Genomic DNA, 26,771 nt, shown 5'->3' on the forward strand with positions numbered 1-26,771 from the left:
TGATAATTCTGTATTGTCTATTCGAGACGGTTAAATCAAGATTTAACTTATAGACTAATGATCCTTTGGCCTGTTACCTTACAATAATCAACAATGTTTACTTGGAGAAAGTGATGATGGACAAACAGTAAAGTAACGAGACTCGTAGGGGAGTTGGAAGTATGTTTAAACTGTTGCTTGCTGATAAAATTAACTTTTGAACAGTAAAAAGCTCACATCTGGATGTGACCAACATATATGTCATACCCTCACTAGCACCTAAGAATCGCTCGTATGATTAACCCCTCTCCCCCTTCGCCGCAAAGTTTAACAATTCGATAACATTATTTTTATCTTGATGATTTCTAAATCATTCAGTTGTTCTTGAAGCGTAATGCCAGGACATATTGCATACAGTTGATGGCCAGTTGGTTGGCATGGTAACGTCACTACGCCCAGAACCCCTCGGGATCATTGATTGACGTGAGGGTTGTATGCCTACGAGACGGTTCCATTCACAAGTCTTCTCGTTCAGGGAACATCTTGTTCAAGGGCTAGTCAGAAACAATACTTGGGAACATTCTGAAAAAAGAAAACTGTTATCATTGCAACCATTTTTTTCTTATTTTTCCCTTTTTATTCATTTTTTATTGGCTTGAAGTTTTCAAATGCGCTTAGTAAAAGTTCGTCAAAAATGGTGAAATTAACTTGTGGTGAATATACCTTGTATGATTTTGTATTAGTGTACTGGTATTAATTTACCGATTTGCCTGTTCACTATGCGTGCACATTAGCCCTGTCGTAAATGAAAAGAAAATTTATCACTTATGTAGTCATGGAATTATAATCACTGGGAAAACAACATCGCAGCGTCTGCGAAAAAAGTACTTATCAAAAGCTCAGGCTTGAAATGTCTTACTGTTGTATTGGCGTCATTCCAAGAGATGAAATTCGAGGCAATTTAACATTTGTTCCAAGTATTGCTACATTCGAGGAAAGATTTTTTTTAAACTCTTATTGTACGATAGTGCACTTGTTAAGTCAAACGTCAGAATGTTCATGTAGATCCTTTTTCCTTTTTTGTGGGGGGGGGTTGTTGGGGAAGGGGGATTAGTCTAAAGCTTTGAGGCCGAAAGATCCCTGGTCAAGGGCTTTAAGCCGCCTCACCCTAAAGTTGACAAATTTCTGATTTCTGATGCACCAGGGAATATGCTTCATCTTACTGATAGATGGTGAGCTTTTGGAAAGTTGATGCTCTGTAAATGAAGAGTTAAAATGTGAGCGTGAAATGATGGTTGATGCAGTTTAATTAGTTGGTCTGTCACGAGGTCCCTCGATGAATTTTAAATATTTTTCACAACAGAAGTCAAACTGATAATGGTGAAATTATCTGTGGCTGTTATAGGTGGTATTTTTTTTTCATTGCGTCATATTGAGGAATGAGAACAAGCCTGATAATGGCTCTATTTTAACGTCAAATACAGGGTAGCACGATCAAAAGTTTGAAAGACGAAGCTATAAACATCTCTCATTCGATGCTCTGAAGGCGACAGTAGCAATTTATGAAAGTTAACGGCTTTAAATGAAGAATGTTGTCAGTAAATTATAGTGGTTCTGTTGCATTCAGTAAGGTGTTCGTGATCTGCACATGATATTGAGTTTCCCCATAGCAGCTTTGCTCCCATGGTGGTTGGTGGTGGGGGCGGGAAACTAGTACAGTCAGTGCACCTCACGCGGTGCACTGTAGGCATTACTTATGGGTCTTTGTAATGTCCCGTCGGCCCTACCTACAACCCCTTTCATTCCTTTTACTGTATTTACTTTCATATTCCCTTTCTTCCCAGTTACTTTCTACCCTCTCGTGACAGTTTTTCATAGTGTAACTGCGAGATTTTCTTCCTGTTACACATTTAAAACCTTTTTACTCTGTTTCCCTTCAGCGCTGGATGATCTCATAGGTTCCAGCGCTTGGCCTTCGGCCTAAATTCTATATCTCACTCCATTCCATAGCAGTTTTGTGCCTTGATGTCTAGCGTTCAGCCAGACGAGCATGCAAATAAAATACTTGCTGAGAGAGAGAGAGAGAGAGAGAGAGAGAGCATTTTACTCGAATCAATATTTATTGGTGATTGATTTAAATTAATCGGCCTTATGCCAGCACGGGGCCATGTCTTAATTTTGGCCGTGAAGTGTTAAAGGAAACTGATAAATCAGCTTAGCTTGTTTATCGCTGTTACCTTGTAATAGCAATCTCATTCGGTAATCATGTAGACTAAGAAGTATTTGTGCGCCTGAATGGGAAGATATTTGTAAAAGCACGGTTGGATATTTTCTTTTGCATCTATGAATTTCGATTTGGTTCGAAGTGTTATTTCTGGTCTTGTTCATAGGAGTGCACCAGTGTCATTGGTCCAGTGAAACATTAATGCAAGTGGCACGTAGTATAAATCTTCCATAATACAGACACGCATTCTCTCTCTCTCTCTCTCTCTCTCTCTCTCTCTCTCTCTCTCTCTCTCTCTCTCTCTCTCTCTCTCCGGCGCACGCAATGTTGTTAGACGTGTTTTGGTAAGAGAAATTTCGTTACTTCATTCAGAGGAAGGGGTACTATTTACTATCAAATCAATATTCTTAGGTGTTCTAAGTAACAATTTCAGTCATGAAGCAGAATGTAAAGTGATAAGCGATAGTCACTAGTTAAACCCAAGACTACTGTATATCCTTCAGCATATATACGGACCCGATCTGTTAAAAAGGAGCAAACACTTAAAAATTCGTTGGGTGTGATGTAAACATAACTCGAGTAGTGGCACAAGATGCAAGGTATTTGCTTTTGACTTCCTTGCATTTTATTGATCATTTATTTCATACTTACATCAAAACTTATTAATGTATGTGGTATAATATTCCTTCCCGCCGTATAAATCTGGCACTCCTTCATTTTGTCACAGTTTTGAGTGATGGAAACATCGCTGATGCTCCTTCGGAAAGAAGTTCAGCTTGCTCGCTCGCTCATGACGACTTCGTTTCATAAGGCCTCTTATTGATTTGCTTGCAAGTTCTCCCCTGTTATTGGCAACGCTGGATAGTTGGTTAGTGCGATTGGCCCATTTTCAGGGTTATTTTCAACTTACGGAATGTATCCGTGTGTGTTACAAAAGGGTACAGTACCTCTCAATGGGGTAGAAGGAAGACAAGAAACGATGGTATGATGGGTAGATCTTTGGCGGGAAATTCATTGTTTCCTTCTGTTTGAATTGGAAAACAGTGAAAAGAAATGGTATATGGTCCTTTTTTTGCTCGACTACAAATTGGGCGTTGTTTACTTTCACTGAATGGTGTGAGAGATAATGAATATCAGTTTCTGGTGCAAGGGAGTCAATGAAACGGAGGTTCCCTCCCTCAGAGATAAGAACTAAATCTCAGAGATAAGAACTAAATCTCCTCCCTGAAAGTATAAACGAGAACTCACTGAACTAACTTTCTTAAGGTTTTGAAAAGAACTGGGTTTCTCTAGAATCAGGGCTTTATATTGCTCAGTTGTAAAGAAACCTTAGTGAGTGTCTTCTAAATAGAGAAATATTATTGGTTTATTTTGCTAAAACAAGATTGTATTTGTTTAAATTGCTTCAGAGAAGTATGAATATTGCTTTCTACTGTAGAGAAAGATAGATAGTTTCTGAAGCAAAATGAAACTTTTATGTTCAGTAAACTCATAATTTATACTCCTTGTGAATGAGTGTTATGCTTTGACAAAGCGTTCTGACCTTTCGGAAATTAAAAAAGAAATTTGAAATCACTTGACCGTGCTCGAAAGTTTTTTCTGTTACGATTGAATCACGTACTTAAGTACTTGCTTATGAGAAAAAACGGGCATTTTTCATAAGACGTTCGTCTGTTAAAAAGTGAATAACGTACTGTCTTTAATCGTCGGTGGAGGAGCATTATACACATACACATACCAAAGCTGAAATTCCTTTTTATTGTAAATTGAGCCCATTGTTTTCCATATTGATTAGGAGCTCCAAAGATCAGACCAGCTTTGCATTAGCTAGTTTTGTTTTTTTACTTCGTTTTCTTCACCATGACGATAAGGTAATTTTTCTTCGAAGCTGAATTGCTTTTGAAAGAATGAACCTGACTTGAAATATTTAATGTAATTAAATGGTGTCAGGCATGTTGGAAAACTTGATTAGATTACATTCGACTTTTTCAAAGGTTTTCAAACTAAAGGTTAACTCAGAGTGAAGCTGTCAGACTGAGTAATGATCTGCATAGAGGATGAAAGGGGTACGAGCACTTTCTCTGCTGTTTTCATGGTATTTTGCCTCGGCTGAAAAACGACTGCGATAGAATGAATGAATGAATGAATGTTTAGCTTCCACACTTCGACTATCGCATATTTCTTCCAAGGTTGTCGCCCCAATGATAAATATGGTGTCGGTTTTTATTGACACCACCCGACCAATACAGGCCATTTATCTTATGAAGGTGATGGAAATTCACTTTTAATTGTTTCCAGGAAGCTCGATAATCGTTTTCTTATTTTTTTCTATAAGCTGTCTCATTTTCTTGTGCTTTACTTCTGTGGAAAAAATATCAACACTGGCGACAGATCTCAAGGCTCCCTGAAAATCTGTTTCCCACGGGGATATAGAGCCTTGACTGCTTCTTTCTTTTTCCAAAATACAGCCAAAATGCTTTACCCCGTAAAGTGAACAGAGGTTTCACAGCTTCAAAGGAACAAACGAATGTGAAAGTTACTGGGTTTTATCTTCGCATAATCGTACCTGATCGTACTGTTGTTACTGGTAGACTGGATGGAAATGTTTTGACCATTTCGATAAGCTTGGTTATTGTGAATTTTTAACAAGAGATTTATCCTTGAAAAGACGACAGCTATTGACAAAATTTTAAAAAAGTAATAAAGCATTTAGTGTAATTATCACGAGTGTGAGAAGGATGTGTTTTCTTTAAACAAAGATTACACCTACATAAAAAGAAAAAAAACTAAAGGGGACTACGGTGAGAGAGAGCCAACTTGGAATGCTCATGCTTGAGTATTTAAGGCATTACTTGGGGGCGTTAGGTGACATGACATACGTTAACAAGGGTGAGAGTTATCTTAGTTCACCTTCATAAGAAATTAATCGAGGGAATGACGGCGGCAAATTGAAGGTGCGGCGGTTACAGATGTTTGCAACAATGATTTTTTCTTGATGACGATCAACAATAGCTTGAATAAATTATATTTGGGCAGCCACCGACCCATATCACTGGAGGAACGAGGTTGTGACATCTCTTCAGCGACAAATAATAGTCTTAAGGACTTCTGTCACTTGGACAAGGGCACGGCGTCTGTCAAAATCGATAAGCAGACAAATATAAAGTTGCTGTACAAGCGATATGCAAATGGGGAATAAGCACAATATGATTAAAGGTGGAAATATATGCCTCACCCTCGGTTAATACCTTTATTGTTACTGTTTGCCGTTTGGTAAGTATAAAAATCATGCAAATGAAAATTTGATCCAAAAACTCTCTCTCTCTCTCTCTCTCTCTCTCTCTCTCTCTCTCTCTCTCTCACACAATTAATATGGTTAAACTGAATTAACAAGTATGGTAGCATGATATGATACTGAAGTTGAAAGTGGTCAAGTTCCGCACTGTGTAACGTGAAGTCAGTATGTCAGATTTCAAAAGTAAATCTGTGAAAGCAGGAAATATTTCATAGTCCAAAGCCATAAGCCTAAACTGCCTCGTATTACACAAATATGGTTAATATCTACTTGTAATTTCCATGTCCTTATCAAGTGGATGTTAGCTGTAACTATTTTGTTTGTAAATTATTATATTTCATCTAAAAGGAAGAAAGTGATCGCGGTGCACTACAGGCCAATATAGAGGTGTTTTTGTTGTACTGTACTGCAGTGTTATTTTAGTATTATTACTGTTCTGATGTTCGCTTTGAATTTAATGGCAGAGGAAGCAGTCGATAGAAGATGACAAATTGTAACATTTAGTAACAGCATTCTTCTTACCTTCAGAACACTATCCTTGAGGTAAAAAAGATGTCCAGGGAATTAAAGAAGCGCAGTCTTCAAATAAATGATGCGCGTGTGATCAGAATACAAGGTAATTGCCTTTAAGAAAAGTAGGGTTGTGCAAAAGATTATGACGACTTCCGTTGTCTATGTAAGTCAAGGGGAATTAATGAAGGAATTGTTGAGCCAACTCGACTATAGGGAAGTAAAGTGTGGATGTTGAATACGAATGAAAGAAAAAGTTGAGTTGTGCAGATGAACTGCTCTCGTAGTACATGCAGTGTCAGAAGACCGGAAAGGGCGAGAAAAGTCAAGATCGAGTGTAAAGGTCGTGCAAGGGTGGATCAGTGTTTTGAGATGGTTTGTCATGTGGAAAGAATGGGAGTGTTAGGAGCGATAAATGGCATGAAAGAGATATTGGAAGGGAAGGCCATAGATATCCAGGGAATTCTAGAATTGGTGCAAGATAGAGGTGAAAGGTGCAATGTCTGTAGACATTTTGAAATGCTGCTAATGAGCCTTTTGTTTAGTTATGTGAGCTGGCTAATGTGAGGGCTTTCCTGTGCTAGGGCTCATCCATGATTTAGCACATAAATACCAGTATGGCAGTTATTATTATATATATATGTATATATATATATATATATATATATATATATATATATATATATATATAGATAGATAGATAGATAGATAAATAAATAGGTAGGTAGATGTTATATATGTATATAGGTGTGTATGTATATGTATATATATATATATATATTATATATATATATATATACATACATACACACACACACACATATGTAATTCCGTAACCGCTCTAGTATTTAAACAACTGAATATACTAAAAAAGTACCAAACACGAACACAGAGGGAGCACATTGAACCCTGAATCCCATTCAGTACAGTACTCAAGATGCCATGCGAACTTCCGAAAGTACTAAGATTTGTGAAACATTCTTGGTGGTTCGTGCAAACGCCCTCCATTTAATTAAACCAAATTCTCTCTCTCTCTCTCTCTCTCTCTCTCTCTCTCTCTCTCTCTCTCTCTCTCTGTTATTGATCGTCATCGTCAAAAGATTCGGAGCCACACCCACTGGATTTTGCCTGACTGTCTTACCTTCTGGTCTGCGCGAAAGATTTCATTCATAACTTGACAACGATTTCGTGGTCGCCTGCATAGTAGTTCTGCCTCTGAATGAATATAAAAAAGCAAACGTCTCGGGGATTCTCTTTTTTACGCAGTGAGTTTGATTTAGTTATAATGTCAGATGAAAAATCCTGCTTTTATTGAACTTCCTTTGAAATTGATGGAAATTTGACAAATATGGTTTGTACGCGAATGTTGTGGAAACGTTTCATTCGGCCTATCGTTCTTTCTGTCCAGATAGAGGCATGTGGTACCCCATCCCGTCGGCCTTTGCATCAGATGTATTAGAACCCAGCTGATGGACGAAGGATTCTTCTATCTACCTCATCAAAATCCAAACCTGATGTGTCTAATTATTAGTTATTTAAATTTATTCCACGGAAATAATGAAAACATTTCTTTAAGTGATTCGTAATTTGCAAACTGAATTAGCATGTGTCGCGTAGAGCTGTTCACTGCTCACTGTCACTGTGCATATATGCATCAGTGCTTTACAGTACTCCTGTCATTCACTTGACAAGTACTTTATGTGGAATCCAAAAGATTACTAGATGATAGTCGATATGCATAGAGGAAGCAGCTAGGTACAAGATTTGACATGCCATTTGCAAGAGATTCGTGATAATGGTTTTGAGTGCAGAGTAATTCAAATAGATTTTAGTGCTGCTTAACATTTAGTAAATCATAAGGCACTTCCATATAAACTTCAGAATCTTGGAGCGGCTGGATTTCTTTAAGGATGACTTCAAGATGTCCTTACTGGTAGGCAACAGCAAGTTGCTGTTGATGGGATCTTTAGCGAACCAAGACCTATTGTACCTGGAGTTGCACGGTAGTGTTCTTGGTCCACTGGTTTTTTGTCTTTCTGTTTTTAGTGTATAAAAGTGATACGGTTGTTGGTCTGGAAAACAAGATTGTTCAGTATGCCGATAATGCTACACTTGTGGGTTAGTAAAAGTCTTCACTTATGAGAAATGAAATTGCCCTTTGTCTCAGTCGTGACATGGAGCGGATTAGGGAATGGTGTAGTCGGTGGGGTATGAGGCTGAAATCCAGTAAAACTTCAAGTGGATGGGGCCCTGCTAAATGAGTCGGCAGCTTTAACTATACTTGGTGTAACTTTTGACTCGCATCTTACTTTTCAGAAACATCTAATGAAAGTGTCGGCAAATGATACAAGGAAGTTAGGTTTTGAAAGTGTCGGCAAATGATACAAGGAAGTTAGGTTTTGAAAGTGTCGGCAAATGATACAAGGAAGTTAGGTTTTGAACGTAAGGCCTCATATATTATAACTGATAAAATCAGTGCAATCTGTTTTAGGTCGTTTGTCCTTCCTTTACTAGAATACTGCTCTCCGGTGTGGATGTCTGCTTCTGCCAGAGATTTATCGCTTTTAGACAGAGTGGTGGTAGGTTTCTGTTTCCTGATATTAGCAATTATGTTGGACCATGGACGGATGGTCTCTGGTTTGTCTGTTTTTCATTAGTTGTATTTTAACAGAGATCTTTCACTTTCACAACTGATCTCTGGTCCTCTTTTCCTGTCGAGAGTGACCAGAGTTACTGAACGGCAGCACCAGTACGCAGTAAATGTCTCGCTTTCGAACTTTCAGTTTCAGAGGTCCTTTATTCCTCACACCGTTGGACTGTGGACCAGGGTCCCTAAGGATGTGCAACTGGACCCTCAAAAGTTCAAGGGAAGATGCAATGCATTACTACTCTAAGCCAGTTTTCCTTTTATTTTAATTTACTTACATTTTTGTTTATTTATTTTTTTCTTCCAACAACTGATCTCTTCTATCTGTATTTCCTATTACCTTTTGTTACTTCTTACAAATGAGCACCAGATTCTTTGGAAGCTTGAATTTCAAGTCCGTGACCCCTTGTGGTGGGCTTGTTCCATATGAAAACGTTCATCCTCTAAATAATAATAACAATTTATTCCTGTCTGTTGATTGTGTTTAGGGAAAATAAATAAATACACAATTCAGGAACCCCCACGGGGGTAGTGCCGTCAGTACACCGCATGCGGTGCATTGTAGGCATTACTTAAGGTTCTTTGCAGCGTCCTTTTGGCCCTAGCTGAAATCTCTTTCATTCCTTTGACTGTACCTCCGTTCATATTCTCTTTCTTTCTGCTTACTTTCCACCCTCTCCCAACAATTGGTTCATAGTGCAATTGCGAGGTTTTCCTCCTGTTACACCTTTCAAACATTTTAACTGTCCATTTTCCGTTTCAGCGTTGAATGACCTTATAGGTCCCAGCGCTTGGCCTATGGCCTAAATTCTGTATTCTATTATATTCAATAATTAAGGAGTTCCTGACTTTGGCGATGACAAACAGACCTGCCTTGTTTCAGAAGCAGAGCAATTTTCCAGAAACCCGACGAAAGCAGAGCTCCACATTCTTCTGGTGACTGGTATGAGGGTTCTGGTCGCCATTCCACTGCGACCCCGCATCAGTCATCCCAGGAAACGTCATTCCCTCTTTGTAAGCCACTGGAATGGACCTGAGCCCTGAAGGTATCTTAGTGAATTGTTCAGGTCTCTCTCTCTCTCTCTCTCTCTCTCTCTCTCTCTCATATATATATATATATATATATATATATATATATATATATATATATATATATATATATATATATATATATATACTCATTATACACACACACATACATACATACACACACACAGTATGGGTGTTAGTTTGTTTCATTAAGACCTCAAAAGAGTCCACATTTTGATGAAGTCCTTAGTATCTTGCTTTCATTTTTTATATATAAAATTAATGAGAACTTCATTACTATTAGTAATAAAATAAATTATTCTTACCTGTCCCCCACCGGGTGTCGGCCTAAGAAACAGGAGATCAGCGCCTGTCCTATGAGCCTACAGGGGCCCAGGACGACTTAACTTTTAACTTTATTTTCAATTAGCTGCAGTTGCGTTACGTACCAGGGATAAGTTCGTTAGAGTCGGTTTTTGCGAGTCTTTTTACCTTTGAATCTTGTCGTCCATGAAGAGTTCAAGGAGGTAGCTGCAAATCCACCAGAAACAAGCATTTCGGAGAACCAGACTAAAACAGGACTCTTATTCTTTGGGGAGTAGTTCCTCATTGGACGGTTGGGTATCGTTCTTAGCTAGCACTGCTGGGCCCGCGTTCGATTCTCCGGCCGGCCAGTGAAGGATTGGAGGAATTTATTTCTGGTGATAGAAATTCATTTCTCCGTATAATGTGGTTCGGATTCCACAATAAGCTGTAGGTCCCGGTGCTAGGTAACCAATTGGTTCTTAGTCACGTAAAATAAGTCTAATCCTTCGGGCCAGCCCTAGGAGAGCTGTTAATCAGCTCAGTGGTCTGGTTAAACTAAGGTTTACTTAACTTTTTTTCACGTTAGAGTTTTGCAGAACACTTGGCTTTCTGGCTGACGCAGTCAAAACAGTTTGTGTATTGTTTTTCCTTCTCTGTTTGCCATCATCGTCATCAGGTGTCCAGCTAAGCCCATTCGTAATCCCTTCAACAAAGTTTGGGCGACTATAGTTACTCCCTCCATTTGTCTGTCCCCTGTTACCTAGTTAATGCCAACCTTCGTGCGCTGTTGAATGGTTGTGATTAAATTTGGTACATAGGTAGACCTTGATGTATATGAAGAAAGATCGTCCGTGTGTCTGGCATGCTTTGTTTTGTGCTATAGACTGGCAAAAGTTAAATCTTTGCTCCAAATTCCGTAGATTTTGCACAACGATTTCACAATTTGCTTGCATAATCCACTGATGGAACTGAAATAACGCCAAGCGTATTATTATTTTTTTTTACCTTAACCATATCATGACCTTCAGATTAGAAATTGCTGTCATTATGGGCATTGGTGTTTTGCAAATAAATCCGGCTGGGAGAAAACACGCGAGTTTTATACTTTTGCAAAAACTAGTGACGTCGTCTTTAGCATTTCGTTAAGCACGATTTTACTCTATCTCATAATGAACGATTTCATTACATTAGTTAAAGTCGTATTTAAAAATGTAAAAGAGTAACGAATTTACTCTTTTACTGTTGTCGAAAGTCTGACTGAATTTTTATTGAGAAATTAATCCCAAAAACTAACTCGGAAGAACAAAAAGTTTTTACTTTTACTTTTTTAAACTGATATTAAATTAAAAATAAATATTTGTTGCTTGAACTTATGAATAAATTCTATTACCACAGAAAAAATAGAAACTAACTTGGAAAAGGTTATATCATATTTGATGTGAGAAAAGATGCCACTTTAAGGTGGAGAATGAGCAGCCAACTATTGTACTGGCTTGGCCTTAGTTTCTACTTACTTTAAGGACGCGGATATGCTTCGTGGCCTGTGGGTTTTTGCTTGAAGAATATTTAATGAACTGAAGTAGCTCAGTACGAAGAGTGGGTGAGAAGCATCTCGGCGAGTACGTTCAGTCCGGTTATTCACAGAAAGGGAGAAGAGACAGAGGTTAGCCGGGCAAGATTTGGGAACAGCCTTAGTTTTCTATTGTCTTCTTGCTGAATCATTGGATATCATTAAAAAACACCTGTATTTTGTACTGAATGAAATCACAACAACTGCAAAGCCGAGCAATTTGGAAAACTTCATTACATATACATAAATGATAAAAAATAGCTAATAAATGTATGAAAGAAAAATTTTATATTTTGTAAAATGGCCAGGACAAAGGAAGAAAGTTTGTCCAATATCTTCTTTTAATTATCAGCTATATAACAAATGAATATTCCCTTTTATCTAACCCTCATAAGCCCGAGGTCCTGCAATGTACCCCAGATACTACTAATTAGTGCCATTGGTCAGTGCAATCGAATCATCGCCTCTCTGGGTATTTTTTTTTTATTGCAGGCCATTGCATTTTGACGCCAGTTTGTAGAAACTAGTCAGTAAGGCAACCAGTTCTTCCAACAAGTGATCTAGATTTATCAGGTGGCCTTCACTCGATTAGCCTCACTTTACCAGTGAAAATAAACGGTAAAAATGCGACCGTTTTAGTTTCATCGGTCAAAAGAGATGTAGCGGCAGCTGCAAGGACTGGTTTTATTATCTGGTATTTTTCAAACTAAGATATAAAAGGTTGAGTATTCTCTCTCTCTCTCTCTCTCTCTCTCTCTCTCTCTCTCTCTCTCGTAAACCTTCAGCAAAAACAAAGTGCTCTTTCGAGATGTTTGTAGAATATTCAGATCTTGATACACAAAAAAAAAAAATGGTGAGGAGTTATTGGTATCACTTCAGACCAAAAAATACGCAGAAAATCATAAGCTTTTAGTGTGGATTTGATCAAAGTCCGCCCGTTACCAGGATTGCAGGGAACCTAATGATGATTTCTGGGTACAGTGGATTGGATTTTTGTGTGAATCCGTATCGAATTTGTTCTGGATCTCGTAAGGTTTTGTTTATTTAACCCTTTGCTGTTATGGCTGCCGATGTGAGCTTAAAGAAAACATTTCCGTCTTGCCATTTTAGACATAACATTCAAGAATGTTAAGTGATGCAGAGTATTTGAGTATTTATGCTAATAGCCTTGGTGGAGGTTTTCAGTCGTAGATTGAATCTTGTAGGCTCTGAATGAAATGCAAACCAGGATGTTTGATCCTTAGAATCCATCAAATAAATTACAGTGCAGTCGACACCATTCCCCCTTCAGAAATAATGCTTCGAGAGTGCCAGGAAGAGCACGACTCGATATTCTTAAGTACTGTAGATCGGCAGAGTCGGTCGTGGCATGCCGTACATTAGGCCTATGAAGGGAGTGAGATACTATCGGTTGCTGAGGGAAGGGAAGGAAAACACAAAAGACCGATCGAACGGAATTGTCGCCACGTGAGTTAGGGCAGTTGACGTAGCCGTAGACTCTCTCTCTCTCTCTCTCTCTCTCTCTCTCTCTCTCTCTCTCTCTCTCTCAAGGTGGTATGATCCTTGCAAATCAGACTATCTGTCCAACGTACTATTAGAAAAAATAAAGAAGTTTTTCACAATGTTGTTAACGATGAGTAACTCCCCACCACATTTTTGGTAGGTACATGTAGTATTATGTAGTATTGTCATTATTATTCAGGCTCAGACATATGTATCATTTGGAAGGGTGAATGTGAATGGCAATGTGATTTATATATTTTGACGTAGGTCGTATTGTACTTATTTTGATGTTAAAGCTCATAGCTAATGGTAAGGCTTGTTCCACTATGAGACTTGACCCTTGTGGGCGCTTTGTATATATTTAGTTTACAGGGTGGGAAGGGGTGAACAATATACTGGGCTCTCACGAGGCACAATTTCAATTGCAGTCTCGACACAGTCTCCAACGCTGCTGTGCTCGCTGACACCAAGGTCACGCTGAGGCTGGTGGGGGAGTCTTTAGTGCCTGTGAAAGGTGGAAGCTTTTGACTAGGCGGCGAGTATCTTCAGTCAGTAATGACATCAATTGCTTCTCAGCATTAGGTTTTGGGCGTTCCATTTGTTCTTAGCCCCCCCTTTCTCTACATGTGGAAGCAGCTGAAGAATAGAAGTGGTGAATGGCCGTTATGGTGACCTTATACCAGCATGGACTCTTGCTCCTAGACCAGGTGGTTGTTTACATAGCCAATATGTACAGAACAACCACTTTGTCATTTCGCTTTATGCCACAACTTTTTTTTTTTTTTAACCGAGTAGCCTCAGAGGTACCGTATTAAGACTTATCGATCACCTCTTGCTAAGTCAACACCAATGGGTCCTGCTGACCCTCACGTTCTGCATACTTCATTCTTTTCTTTGGGCTTTTTCATGTGAAACTTTCTCGTGCACTTACGAGTAGAATACGCTGCTGATTGAGGGGATAAATATGATATGTAACATTTTCTTGGGCAAAGGAAACCTCCATAAAGATTAGATAGATGAAAGAGGGAATTGTGGTAAAGAGAAATACCTGGTAAAGGAGAGTAGATGAGTTTTATGTTGTTTGTGGAGAGGGTGTCTTACAAATTTGACATGCGTGAAATTAGAGGTGACATCGATAAAACTGATTGGGACTTCACTGATACGAATGTGAAATGTATGATGTGTGCGGCATTGTGCCAAAAGAGATTCAGATCCTTTTGCGAGCGAGCATAAACTTGTGAAAGCATGAGAACGAAAGTGCCAAATAGGTGTAAAATTATGTTTGAGGAAAGGGTGCATCAGATTTCTAGATGCACACTTATCAGTTTTTTTCTTTGCAGTATAGAAAATGCTAATAAGGTTATTTCAAAAGTAAACAAAAAAAGATATACTCTTATGGATGGTAGTGAGAAAGTCAAAATGTCTGAAAATTAGGTGTGAGGTAATAATTTTAAAAAAATAAAATAACACCTAATTAGACCCCAGGTAAGAGCCCTAACGCTCTCGGAAATATAAAAAGGGTAGTCCTATTACGTAAGAGATTCAAACTTTAAGGAATGACTGACATATCGACAAAAGAATTCAGTGTTTCTGTAAATATCTGAAGTTTGAATTTTGGCATGAGGAAAAAAGTTAGATAAAATTGAAGAATAATCATCATTCTTAGTGATTCTCTTAAGATTGGATAAATGTCAAAGAAGATGAGAAACTTCAGTAAACCTAATTGCAAAATTTAAATGCAGCTTTCGTTACGAATCGACATTTCAGGAACATAGGGCGAATGGCATTCATCCAAGAGATGAAATACGCCAGCAAGAAGAATATAACAGAAATGGCGGCTTCCTCCTGCTTTTGATCACCATAGTGCCGCGTCCGTGTTAACTGCGTAAACGTCAGCGGGAAAGGCGATCGCTCCGCACTCTAGGCAATTTGACGATCCTCGCAGACTTCTCTCTGCCCTTGAAAGAACTACCGCTCAGCCTCAGGCCGACGAGTCGGGCGGTCAGTCGTTCGCGGACCGGCATTACTGTCGTTAGTGATCTTCTCTCTTCTGTTCTCCGTGCCACTGGTCAGGGACACTATTCTCTCAGTAATTTTGCGACCTTCGGCAAAGTCTATAAGTTTTCGTTTTCTATTCTTTTGTCCTTAATTTTTCAGCCGGTGTAATTAACTGGCTCTTCCTTTTGTTCCTTCAGACTTGTATTAAAGTTTTTTTTCTCTTTCTGTCGAGTTTCCCATCTTTACATTTTGTATTGCAGACTTTTATAAACACAGGAACGGTGCTTGCCAATGGAGGCCCTAACTCTGATCACCAAAATCTTCAGCGTGAAGAAAAGGTTAGAGAATAGAATTGTTCGCAAGCTGCTGACTTTGTGTTCGATTTAAGTTGATATAAATTCTGTTATAACTGCTTTATCTTTAATTATGTCAATTTTTAAGTGATTCACTAGAGGATTTATTTGTTTGTTAGACATTATGATTACGCGGTTGAGTTCTTGGAAAACGCTGGAGTGTGGGTGGTTAAAAATGTTAGTATGTTGGATGAATGTACAGGTACAGATGGAGTGACAACTTTATTGCTAAGTCTGACTATTAATTTAACGAAATAAATTTCAGTGCTTTTCTACAAATTTGGAATTTGAGCAAGTGCTGAAAGCTGAGCAAGGAGATATTTAATACGTTTTCCTTGTGTCCCCTTATACCTCTGCGGATAAATGGTATTGTTTCTCTCTACATTTGGGGAATCATCACTATTTACTTGATGGGTTCGATTTTTATTATTTTTCAGTTGCATCTCATACTGGAATTCGTGCTAATGCCAAAGAGCGAAGTAAAATACAATGCTCTGAAACTGTTTGTGGTCTTTTGGACTCGATCTAAAGGGGGTTGAATGAAAAGGACTGATCAGCGTTTTTATAGCTTTATGTTAAAACCGCTATAGTCCTCCTGGCAGTCGGTCCGTCTGGCAGGATTCTTGATATCTATACCGTTTAGTCCAAGAGAAGTTCTGGTCTGACCCTGCCTAGATGCACCCGGCCTTCCTTTAAATGATTCCATTGTGTCGATTAAAAATTATTTTTGTGTCTATGTTCTTATTACTTTGTTTCTTTCCGTCAGTTTTTATTTTTTCATTTTGCGCATTTCGTTTTATGGAGCTTGCTTCACAAGTTAGTAGCCTTTTCTGTGTGTTCCACTTCTCCATTAATTTTGCACGATAGTTGTGTTGACGAAACTATATATATGTTTAGTTAGTGACTGGAAAAGACAAAAGCAAAGGTTAAGGTGTCATGCGAAGAAGGTTATTTAGCAATTACAGCATGTTGTCGAAAAATTTTTACTCTTATTATTATTATTATTATTATTATTATTATTATTATTATTATTATTATTATTATACTACAAAAGTTGTTATTATACTACAAAAGGAGTTGTATTGTTATTTTTCATATTCTTTTTCTTAATACCGTATTTATTCTTCAGCGGATTTTGTCCTTGAATAGTGAGAAGCGCAGCAAGGCTGATGGGTACTATAAAGTCCCAAAGCTCGACCTCCACTTGTGTCACTGCAACCATCCTCCCCGAAGAAAGAAAAGTAGAAAAAAACATCTGTTCTGGCAGAGTAAAAATGAGTAAAATATTTTTCCCTTAGAATATATCTCCAAGAGTTCCATCTGTGCAACAGGTTAATTATTTTGTAGCGTGAAGTTGCCAGGCCTAGGTTATCGTTTTCTTAAATTGAACATCCGTAAAAAAAAAACTCTGCTTCAAGTCATCAGAGTCACTTCAGAACACCACGTTTTTCGCTGTATCACTGATACAGCCAGTGCACTCTGGGTAGAAGCGCTGACACACGTCTTTCAGATTCGTATAAATGAGTCAAAGCCTAAACTTAACAACGATTTCTTTATCAACGTGATTAATAATCCTTAACCAATTCTGATTATTTTATAAATTGCAAAGAGTAGTTTCACGGGTTTCTATTCGGTCGAGCTTTTAGATCTCGTCTTAGTAACCTGTTAAAGGCAAGAAATGTAGGGGCTTAATGAATTACAAGAACATGCTTTTGTCTCATGACTTGAGCACGCGTGTGTGTGTATATATTTACATACATATATATATGTGTGCGTGTGAAAGATATATATATATATATATATATATATATATATATATATATATATATATATATATATATATATATATATATGTGTGTGTGTGTGTGTGTGTGTGTGAAAAGAGACAGGATCGTTTTGTATGATGGTCACCATCGTGGACCAGTGTTATGTGAAACTCTGCCTCGAACATCAATAGTAGAATCTGCAATTATTCAAGAGTAGTTTTTTTTTATTATACGCGGCATTTAGGTGCATGAGCTGATAAGACATAGAGATAAATAAAAGGAAGAATCTGCCGATACGGCATCATACTAGCTTGTGTTTCAAGATAAAAACGAAACAGCTGATAAGGGTGATGAAACCTAAGACCCGTCTCAAACCGTTTTGAGGACACTTTCTTAATTGCTGGATCCTTGTTCCCAGTGTAATGTCGCCGGATCAGGTATTTGATAACTTTTAGGCTGTCGCTATTTTGCCTTTGTATAAAAGCTTATAAATGCTGAAACGCTGATTAATTAATGTTAGTTTTAAGGTTTTTCGAAATATTGTTTTATTTCCTTTTTTAATTTGCTCACAAGGCATTCTAAATGTCGCTAGTCTAAAGAACCATGCCAAAATTAAGGAAGGAAAGCGGTAGCAGTAAGTTTTATACAAACAATTATATATATATATATATATATATATATATATATATATATATATATATATATATATATATATGTGTGTGTGTGTGTGTGTGTATTTATACACACACACATATATATATAATATATATCATCCTAATTTTAATTTTTATATAGATTTTTGAAACTTACGACATTCGGAATACCTTGTGCGCAGCGAAGGAAAGACTATTATCGAGGTCAAGCTCCTTCAGCGATAACTGAACAGATTAAAAAGAATAATGATAATCTTTCGGAAAACCTTAGAATTAATATTTATTAATCAATGTGTCTACATTTATTAGTTTTCATACGAGAGCAAAATCTACATAACCCAAATAGAAGGATGCTTATTGGAAGTTTTTGTTCGTTAGTCATAAAAGGAATCCTTGCACCTGCATGTTTTTCTTTATTGTTAGTGACGGTTCTCTTTTGTTGGACCTTAGGAAATTGTTATCTTATCTCAGTGAGAGACAGTTAACACATTTTCTTGAAAAAGTCCGTCAGGACAGTTGTCTTTATAAGGAAACATTTGATATTATGTCTGGAAAACATTCTTTTGGAAAACAGACTATGCAAATTTATTTTGATCAAGGAAAAACCTGAAAAAGATTTTGGTTTGAAGAGTGTTTTATTTATGACTTTGCATAAAATGCCCGGTGTGTTCACTACCGTCACGGTAAAGAAAGACTAAATGTAAAACGCTTTTTCCCAGTTTTTCGTGAAATTACGAAGTATTTTATTCCAGAGCCAAACATTATATCGCCCCCAACCTCAGGCCAACGAAGGCTATCTCCTTCCCTCTGAAATGCGTATTTTGTATGTAATAGCCTTAAGCTGTATTTCATTGACATACTCCTACAGTATTGGCTTTCACTTCTAAATCTTGGGAGCATGTAATAGATGTTAAGAAAATAGTGCTTGGCAAAATTTAGTAGAGAAACCTCTGGTATCCGATTTTCCAAGGGAAATTACGTTAATGTTTTCATCTTTATATATAATGTAAATAATATATTCCTCACATCCAGTAAGAGAAAGAGATGTCGAGTTCTGATAGTTCGTAATAATTTTGAAACGCTAAAAATGGTGTAATGCCATAAAATAATTTTTTTAGTAATTTATCTTTGGCTGCTGTCCCATCAGCTGTCTAGATATGCCCCTGGGTCTCCATACCTAGGTTATAGCTTCAAATTCTTCACGTGGGTTTTGCAGGCAAATTTCATACTATTCCCATGACGTAAAAACGTAAGATTTGTAGAGAATAAGACCTGAAATTTCTGGTAATCTAAAGCTCACTATGTGATGTTTTTGAACAGGCGGCACAGCGCTAATGAATGCTTTTAATGTTTGGTTGCTGTGAAAATCGCTTATTATAATTTTCTTTGACCTCTGGAGCCTTGAAAGACCAAATCAGAGGAAGTCTTTCCCGACGTTGGAATTCAGGTATCTCTGGTAAATTAGTATGCCGATAGTTATAGCTGTTCACTGTCAATAAATATTGTGGTAATTGAAATTTCATAATTTTTGTAACCTTTCTCTCTTTCTCTGATACTGTTAGAGACACTCTTACAGCGAATAATTTTATCGAATATTTTGTCCAAGGATTATTAATCAGTATGAATATCGTTATTATTCGTATACGTTACCATAAATAAATGATCGTATTAAGTCGCTTGCTCAGCTTTCGGTTTGCAGGGAGTTGCTTGCTGGTGAAAATGCGCCATGTGTGTGGGACCGTAGGATGAACGTTTTTTGAATACTTTTAAGGTACAATTATTTGTCATTTATACGGGTAATGTAGCACGAATGAATGCGTGCTTGAGAATATAAAATCCACCTAAGACACTGAAGTTGAAAATGTAGAATAAACTTCTAAAGTACTTGTTCCAAGTCCCTGTTTTTACTCACCTTCTTACGTGGATTTTATGATGTATATATATATATATACATACTTATACATACTTATATACATACATACATGCTGGTTCTGGTATTGTTAATTTCGTAAGAGTTGATACTAATGCCTTCTTCCATTAAAGGTGTTTGTCATTGTTGATCCCATTTTCTCCCTCGTAGGCAGTTTCTGCCCGCAACTTATGGTCGAAATCTCAGCAAGTCAGTTGTTGGATCCTCCCGCAAACTCGTAAGGTCTGCCCGCAACTCATTACCGATAACCCCTGTGCCTCCGTTTTGTACTTCCCGCAACCCGTGTGCGACATGTCTACCCGCAACTTAAGTTAAAATCTTCCTGCAACTAGAGAATATTCTACTCGCAACTTTTATTAAATCTGCCCGCAACTTGGAATTAATCTTCCTGCAAAATTTTTATAGGATTCACATAGACTAGGTAAAGTTACTTTGGTTTCTGTGTTCCTTCGGTGTTGTAGGTCAAGCAAAGACGACAGAGCGTATGTAAGTGAGCCCAAAGTCTCAAGTGTGAGCTATTTTAAAAGAGTATGAGAGCAGAAGTTTAGCTGACAGAACAAGACTTGAGTCAGGTTATGGGAACATTCAGATGATGATGGCTAGAGTTCTGTGGTACTATGAACGTGGTGGGAACTCGTAAGTACCGAAAACCTTTAGGAAAATAAACCAAATATGATTTTCGATCTAACGCAAATATATCCATTCGCTTGAGGCTTGAATCTGTACCGCACCAAGAAATATAGCAAGAATCGTTGGTAAGTTTCTTTGTTAAAGTGAGAATTTTAATGTGCTTTGTTTGATTAGGCTGTTGTAAGCCACAGAGGAAACCCGATATCTTCTCTCAGGTCTCAAGAATTTTCACCTGTGTCAGAACTGAATGAAGGTTTGATATGTGATTAGTCTAATCATCTGTTGAAATGAAATTTATTTTTTGGCAAATTATTGTGGAATTAATGTTATCTTGGTCGTAAGGCAAGACATTGTAGAAGTCCGTATACAGATTGTGTTCTGCAAAGCGCTGCAAGCATATCACCATTTACTTCAGTTATTTTTGAAATAAAAGTGGTAAATCCTGGTAAGGTATTAGTGCGATTATTAATATTTATGGCAATAAACGTCATTTTACCTTTTGAAAAGTGGGTTTAAAAACTTGAGAAAATTTGCTAAGCCAGCCGCCTTGTCATTGCAAGAAACAAGATGCACCGAATGCGATTATTTACTGGGTGAATCTAGTAAACCCCTCAACAGCCTTGGCCTTATCAAAACTAGATAAACCATTCAGTCGCGTGTTCTGAAAGTCACCATTTCTCGAGGTCTCAGAAGAGAAGAGCAGGTGACAGTAGTGACCGATGAGCCATGTGACAGTGTAGAGTGAACTATCTGCTAACCTTTGGCAAACAGACTGTACGAGCAGTGCAAAATCCGAAACCAAAATTTGTTATACTTAACCCTCCCGGGAGGCAAAGAAGTAGACTTTCCCGACATCATATACGTTCAAGTTCATCATGTGTCAGAATCCTAACAGCGAGGATCAAGAGAACCAAGACGGGACATATTCTTCCGCTCCACAAGAAGAGGAAGTCCAGGGGGACAAAGACGCCGAACTACAGTCTCTGTGGCAAGGGAAGAGGTAGGGAGTGACGGGAGCTAAAGTAAATGGAAAGTGAGTGCTTCCTGACTTACGTGACACAGAAGAGGAATGTTGTTCACCTATTACCGTTACTGCTTAAGTTTTGACACTTGGGACTGAGTGGTTTAACTTTGTTTTCTTTGATTATGACGTTGGTACACATTTTGTAGTGAGCTTGTTTAGTGTCCTTTTCTGCATGGATTTCCTGTTTTTTTTCACGAGATTGGAATGTGTAAACTCTGTTGAACTGTTGTTTAAATTTTTTAGTTTAATGGTTCCGTTTTGATAACAGTAATCCTGCAGCGATACGGCCTAAGGAGATGACAGTGTTCAGTCAGCGTGTATCTCAAGACAGAATTGCTTTAGTGTCAAAGGTGATTGTACCTCTTCAATTTATCCTTATCTGATGCTGATAAGTGAGTAGACTTTTCTTTCTGAATGCGTTTCGTAGGACTTTGTTACTTTTAGAGTAAGTATTTGTTAAGATGATTTTTTTAACAAATTTTATTTCTTAAGCGTTTCTCTGTGCTTATTACTTTTAATTTGAGCGGTTTTCGTTGAAGTCAGCACCCTATACATGGCATGCCACTTACTCAACGTTGCTTTCTTATGTAGATATTTTATATTTTTGTTCCTTTTTTACCACAAATGCAATTTGTTCATGTTTTAGTATTTGATAACCTCGCGTGTAGTCGTTAGGAAGCACTAAGATTCGCGCGCTGGACTGTTGCAGTGTGAGAAATGTCAAGGCATTCATTTCAAGCTTAGTCTGTGTTGTATGTTAATCATTGTCGTCTGTTTATCGTTACTGTTTAACAGTGTCAATTGCCATAACTACGCTCTGAGACAGATTACGGTACGATATGAAGAAATTTTTGTATGTATGCAGACGGCAACGAAGGATGCAAATTCTGCCCTAAATCTTTTTGTTTCAAAAAAATTCATTTATTTTCTAGCGTGATGGTTTTTAAATTCATCGTGTAAGTTTAATACTGTTGCTGTAAGTGTTTTTGCATTCAAAGAGGCTCAGATGCACTAATATTGTGTTTGGTGTGTATTTACAGGCACAGCCACCTGGAGGGCGGCAAAGACACCCATGATACCTACGGAGGCAGCGATGGGAGACAGACGTGGGGCAACAAAGCACAGTTTGTGTTGGCCTGCATTGGCTACGCCGTGGGATTGGGAAACCTGTGGCGCTTCCCATATCTCTGCTACAAGAGCGGCGGAGGTACGTAGCGTTGCTGGAAGTTTGCACTGGCTAGACTTTTTTATGGTTCACGTGCGTCCTCTGCTTTAAGAAACGATACTGGCTGTGACGAATTTTGTGTTAAGCGGTTCCCATCCTGTCATCTTGGACAAACATTGTTTATTTTAGCAAACATTCACATCCGGAAGCATGTCCGTCATTTGCTTTATTATATTATAATTTATATATATATATATATATATATATATATATATATATATATATATATATATATATATATATATATATATATATATATATATTGACTGGTTGTCTTAATTTACAAATGTACAAGAATACAGTGTTTACTATCTTTGGTTTATCTCCTTACATTAGGTGAAAACATCTTTTGACTACCTGTCCATTTTGATGCCCAGGAAATTGCAGTGCACCCGAGTACTCCGTTGAGGTGCATTGATTAGAGGTGTCAGTCAGTACGAGGTGTTACATTTGAGTTGAAAAATAGTTGAACCATTCTCCAGGATGTAAGGGGTCGCTTTGATTTACCAGTAGTAAAATGTTGTTTTGTAATACATCAAGTAGTGAACACAAATTACTTAATTTTAATTAACAGGATTTTAATTATTGTTGAAAATCAGACTGGGTGATGTCTTTTGTAGACTGCAGAATACCATACTAAGTTTTTGTATTCTCTTTACAAGTTTCTCGTCTTTAGTGACGTAAATCGTACATTATTATGAAGACGGTACTATATATGCAGAGCGTAATGCACAATGTCAAGCGAGTTAGTTGGAGGTAGTCAACGCCTAGAGGTTATTTCTCATTCCATAATTCAGTTATTGGGTATCATCTACAACCTTGGATTTTCAACATCAAGCCAAGAGAATTGACTTAAACTTTTCTTACTTAGGAGTCCCTGTAACTCCCCAGAGAGATAATATTCAAAGCAAGGGATGGACGAATGGGTTTAGAATTATTAAGATTGACTGAACTTTATTAAAAAGAAAAAGGTCGAGTGCTTATTGAGGAAAAGGATACAGTGACTTATTTTCTGCAAAACAGACAAGTATTTTTTGTAAAAAGGTTATTTCATTTCTTTTCTCTGGTCCATAGATATACAAAATGAGAATACTTAAATTCGTCCAAACTCAGTGTGTCCTTTGATCTGACTTATAATGTCTTTGAAAGAAAGACTCTTTAAATGCTGGCAGGCTAGGCAAGCCACTAACGTTTAAATATTGCATTTGCATTAACAAGTTATTGCAGTATATTAGGAAGGTTATTATAAAATGTGATAGTAGAACAGCTTAAACCGTAGACAAGCGTAATAAGTCTACCTATAGACCTTGGAGAAATACAAGTTCCTGTCGACTTGTTAATCAGTAATAAGAAACAATTAGAATATGAAAGTTCCCTTCTTGGAATGTATTTGTCTTTAGATAAATAAAATGTGCGTGATGAGCAAGTCATTGTTGGCTTTTGCAGTGTTTGTAAGAAGCCAAGAAGAAATGAAAACTCAATTTTTTCTCTTTTGTTTGTAGCACTTAATATTAGACATTACTATGCAAGTTGCATTTAAAAAATGCAACTTATATAGTAATGTCTAATATTGAGTTTATTATTCCTTTTTGAAGTAGGAGTGATCCTTTCCTTGTGATGTTGAACACCCTAAAATTACACACAAAACTCCTATTTCAAGGTCTTTCTGAAAATTCAGGTTGCTATCCATCTATTCAAATTTCATTCCATTTAGATTGCATTCCATAAATACTGGTAATCCTTCCTTCCAGGTGCGTTCCTGATCCCGTACTTCCTCATGTTATTCCTGTGTGGGATTCCGCTTCTCCTCATGGAACTCGCCGTGGGCCAATATACCCGCAGGGGACCTATTGGAGCTTTAGAAAAGTTATGCCCAATTTTCAAAGGTACGTTTTGTAAGTTTGACTGTTGTCACTTGAGTGGTATTCATAAATGGAAACAAATATTATTCAAAATATTGGCTTCTGGATTATGTGTTAAACAGTTTTACTGCCTGAAGACCGTCCATGATTGGGTACTTGCTCAAAAACTAAACGCTCTCTAGCTTTGAAACTTTGGTCTCTAAACTTGACTCTCTATTTGACGTGTACTTAAACCTTATAAGCATGGAATCTCAGCAAATAAAAGGAACTACAGTAGAATGCTTGCTCGTATATCAAGTCTTTTATTGTCAGGTGGTTGTGCAGTATGCTGGTACGTGTACGTACTGTACACATTTATTTCACTAAAATACACAAGGAATTTGGGGAAGAAAGACCATGTTTGCTAAAATAGTATTTGATGTATATATTTTTATTGGGCTTGTGCAGTTTTTGCATTTTACAACCACTCATATGCCCTCGCATTTTGCCATCCGATAACAAATCCAGTACCTCTAGTAATCCCATGACCACTTGATGCCTTTGGTCTGGGCATTCTTCAACTTTACAGCTCTCCTCCACTTCCTCACGGACCATGCCTACCTCTAATGTGGATTTCAGTTCATCTTGGAAAATTTTATTATTCAGTTTTGCCTCTCTTTTGTTAATATTCAGTTCTGCTTCTCTTCTGTTAATGTTGATGTATTCAATATGCTCTTAACAATACAGAAGTTGTGAAGCGGTAGGAAAGGGATTAGGCAGGTAAGTTAATGTTGGAACCCAAAGAAACTGATTTAGCCAGGCTATTTTAGACATCGAAAGAGATATTGACTGTAAAAGTAAGACTTGGATGAATGTGAAAGCAGGATAAAGAGGATGAAGTTCATAAAATGAATTGTCTGCAAATGATATATGAAGGAAGGAGAGCTGAAAGGAATATGTATGTGTGGCAAAAGAGAATGGGATCATTTACTTGGTGGAAAAGACGTGACAGTGTTGAAATTTCGAGAGAAAGGGGATGGTGACATGTTTTGCTGATAGTGTGGCACAAATATGAAGAGCGCATTCATATTTACCTTGTAGAGTTCGTACTGTACAAGCTATAAGTGAGCATGCTTTTATTCTACTGGCAATAAGTTTCGAAGTGACGGCTCTCTTGATTTTCTTTGTTCACCTTATAACATTTATCGCTTTAGGAAGGGTGTAATGACATACAACATGTAAGTAATTTCCGAAACGAAAATGTACCAGTATGTTTTTTCTTTCTTTTATTTTTATATATATTCGTTTAATTTTTAGGTGCCGGAGTGGGAACAGTCATCATGTCTTTTTTGTTGGGAACTTACTACAATGTTATTATTGCTTGGGCAATCTACTACCTATTCCAGTCCTTCACATCTGAATTACCATGGAGATTCTGTGATCCAGCTTGGGCTGTCAATTGCTTTGATCATTATGGTATAAACATCTCAGCTCCTAACGGAACAAAGTCAGCCACAGAGGAGTATTTTGAGTGAGTATGCTATGAAGAGTATGTGGTTTATAATGTAGATAAATAGCATTGTTAAAGAGGTGCATTTTTATGTGCAGCATATTGATGACATTCAAGGACAGAATAACTTTCGAGTGCATTGTAGGCAGCTAATTGTACAAAAGCTAACCATGTTGAAAATGAACAAAAAATTGCAAGTACAGTATGATGTGCATGATATCTAAGTGACTTATGCAATATAGTTCCTTTAATGGAAAAGAGATGAATTTGTTAGTGCAAGGGAATGTTTTGCAGAACTGACAGCATTAGGAAATTGAGTGACTGCAGCTCTCAATAACTGCCAGTGAATATGGTCTCATGTACTGTAGTCTGAGACTTTTTCTTCTAAGTTCTCATTTTTAAATTCCTGTGATGAGTTATTTTTTCAAATGAATAGCGTTAACAAATTTTTAAATGCAGTAGCATTTAGTGCATTTTTCAGTATGATGCAATTTCATGGTTCTTTCAAGCATTAAGATTTTTATTTTGTATACGACCGCATACTCTAATGATGAGAGCCTTGTGCATATTTATCATAATCATATTCAACGTGTTATTTCACATTATCTTAAATCATATTTGTCTTTTCAAGTAAACTGTTAAATATTAGCATGAAATGAAAGCCTTACTTGATGTTGTGGTCTTAATTCTTGATTAATCTCAACAGAATGTTCGTTTTTCAAAAGCAGTTAACAAGTCTAGCTAATTACCTAATTTTTTAACGAATCATTTAGTATGC

At 37.4% G+C, this 26,771-nt stretch overlaps 1 protein-coding gene across 1 annotated transcript in view; it reads left to right on the forward strand.

The window, feature by feature from the left end:
* The window catches only part of LOC136840992 (uncharacterized), a 183,723-nt gene that overhangs the window by 123,057 nt on the left and 33,895 nt on the right, over positions 1-26,771 (forward strand). The window contains exons 2-4 of the mRNA XM_067108010.1: positions 22,458-22,624; positions 24,394-24,528; positions 25,801-26,014. Coding sequence (XP_066964111.1) covers positions 22,458-22,624; positions 24,394-24,528; positions 25,801-26,014 — 516 coding nt within the window. The remainder of the gene's footprint in view (positions 1-22,457; positions 22,625-24,393; positions 24,529-25,800; positions 26,015-26,771) is intronic.

This window comes from Macrobrachium rosenbergii, chromosome 8 (genome assembly GCF_040412425.1).
Source record: "Macrobrachium rosenbergii isolate ZJJX-2024 chromosome 8, ASM4041242v1, whole genome shotgun sequence".
Taxonomy (NCBI): domain Eukaryota; kingdom Metazoa; phylum Arthropoda; class Malacostraca; order Decapoda; family Palaemonidae; genus Macrobrachium; species Macrobrachium rosenbergii.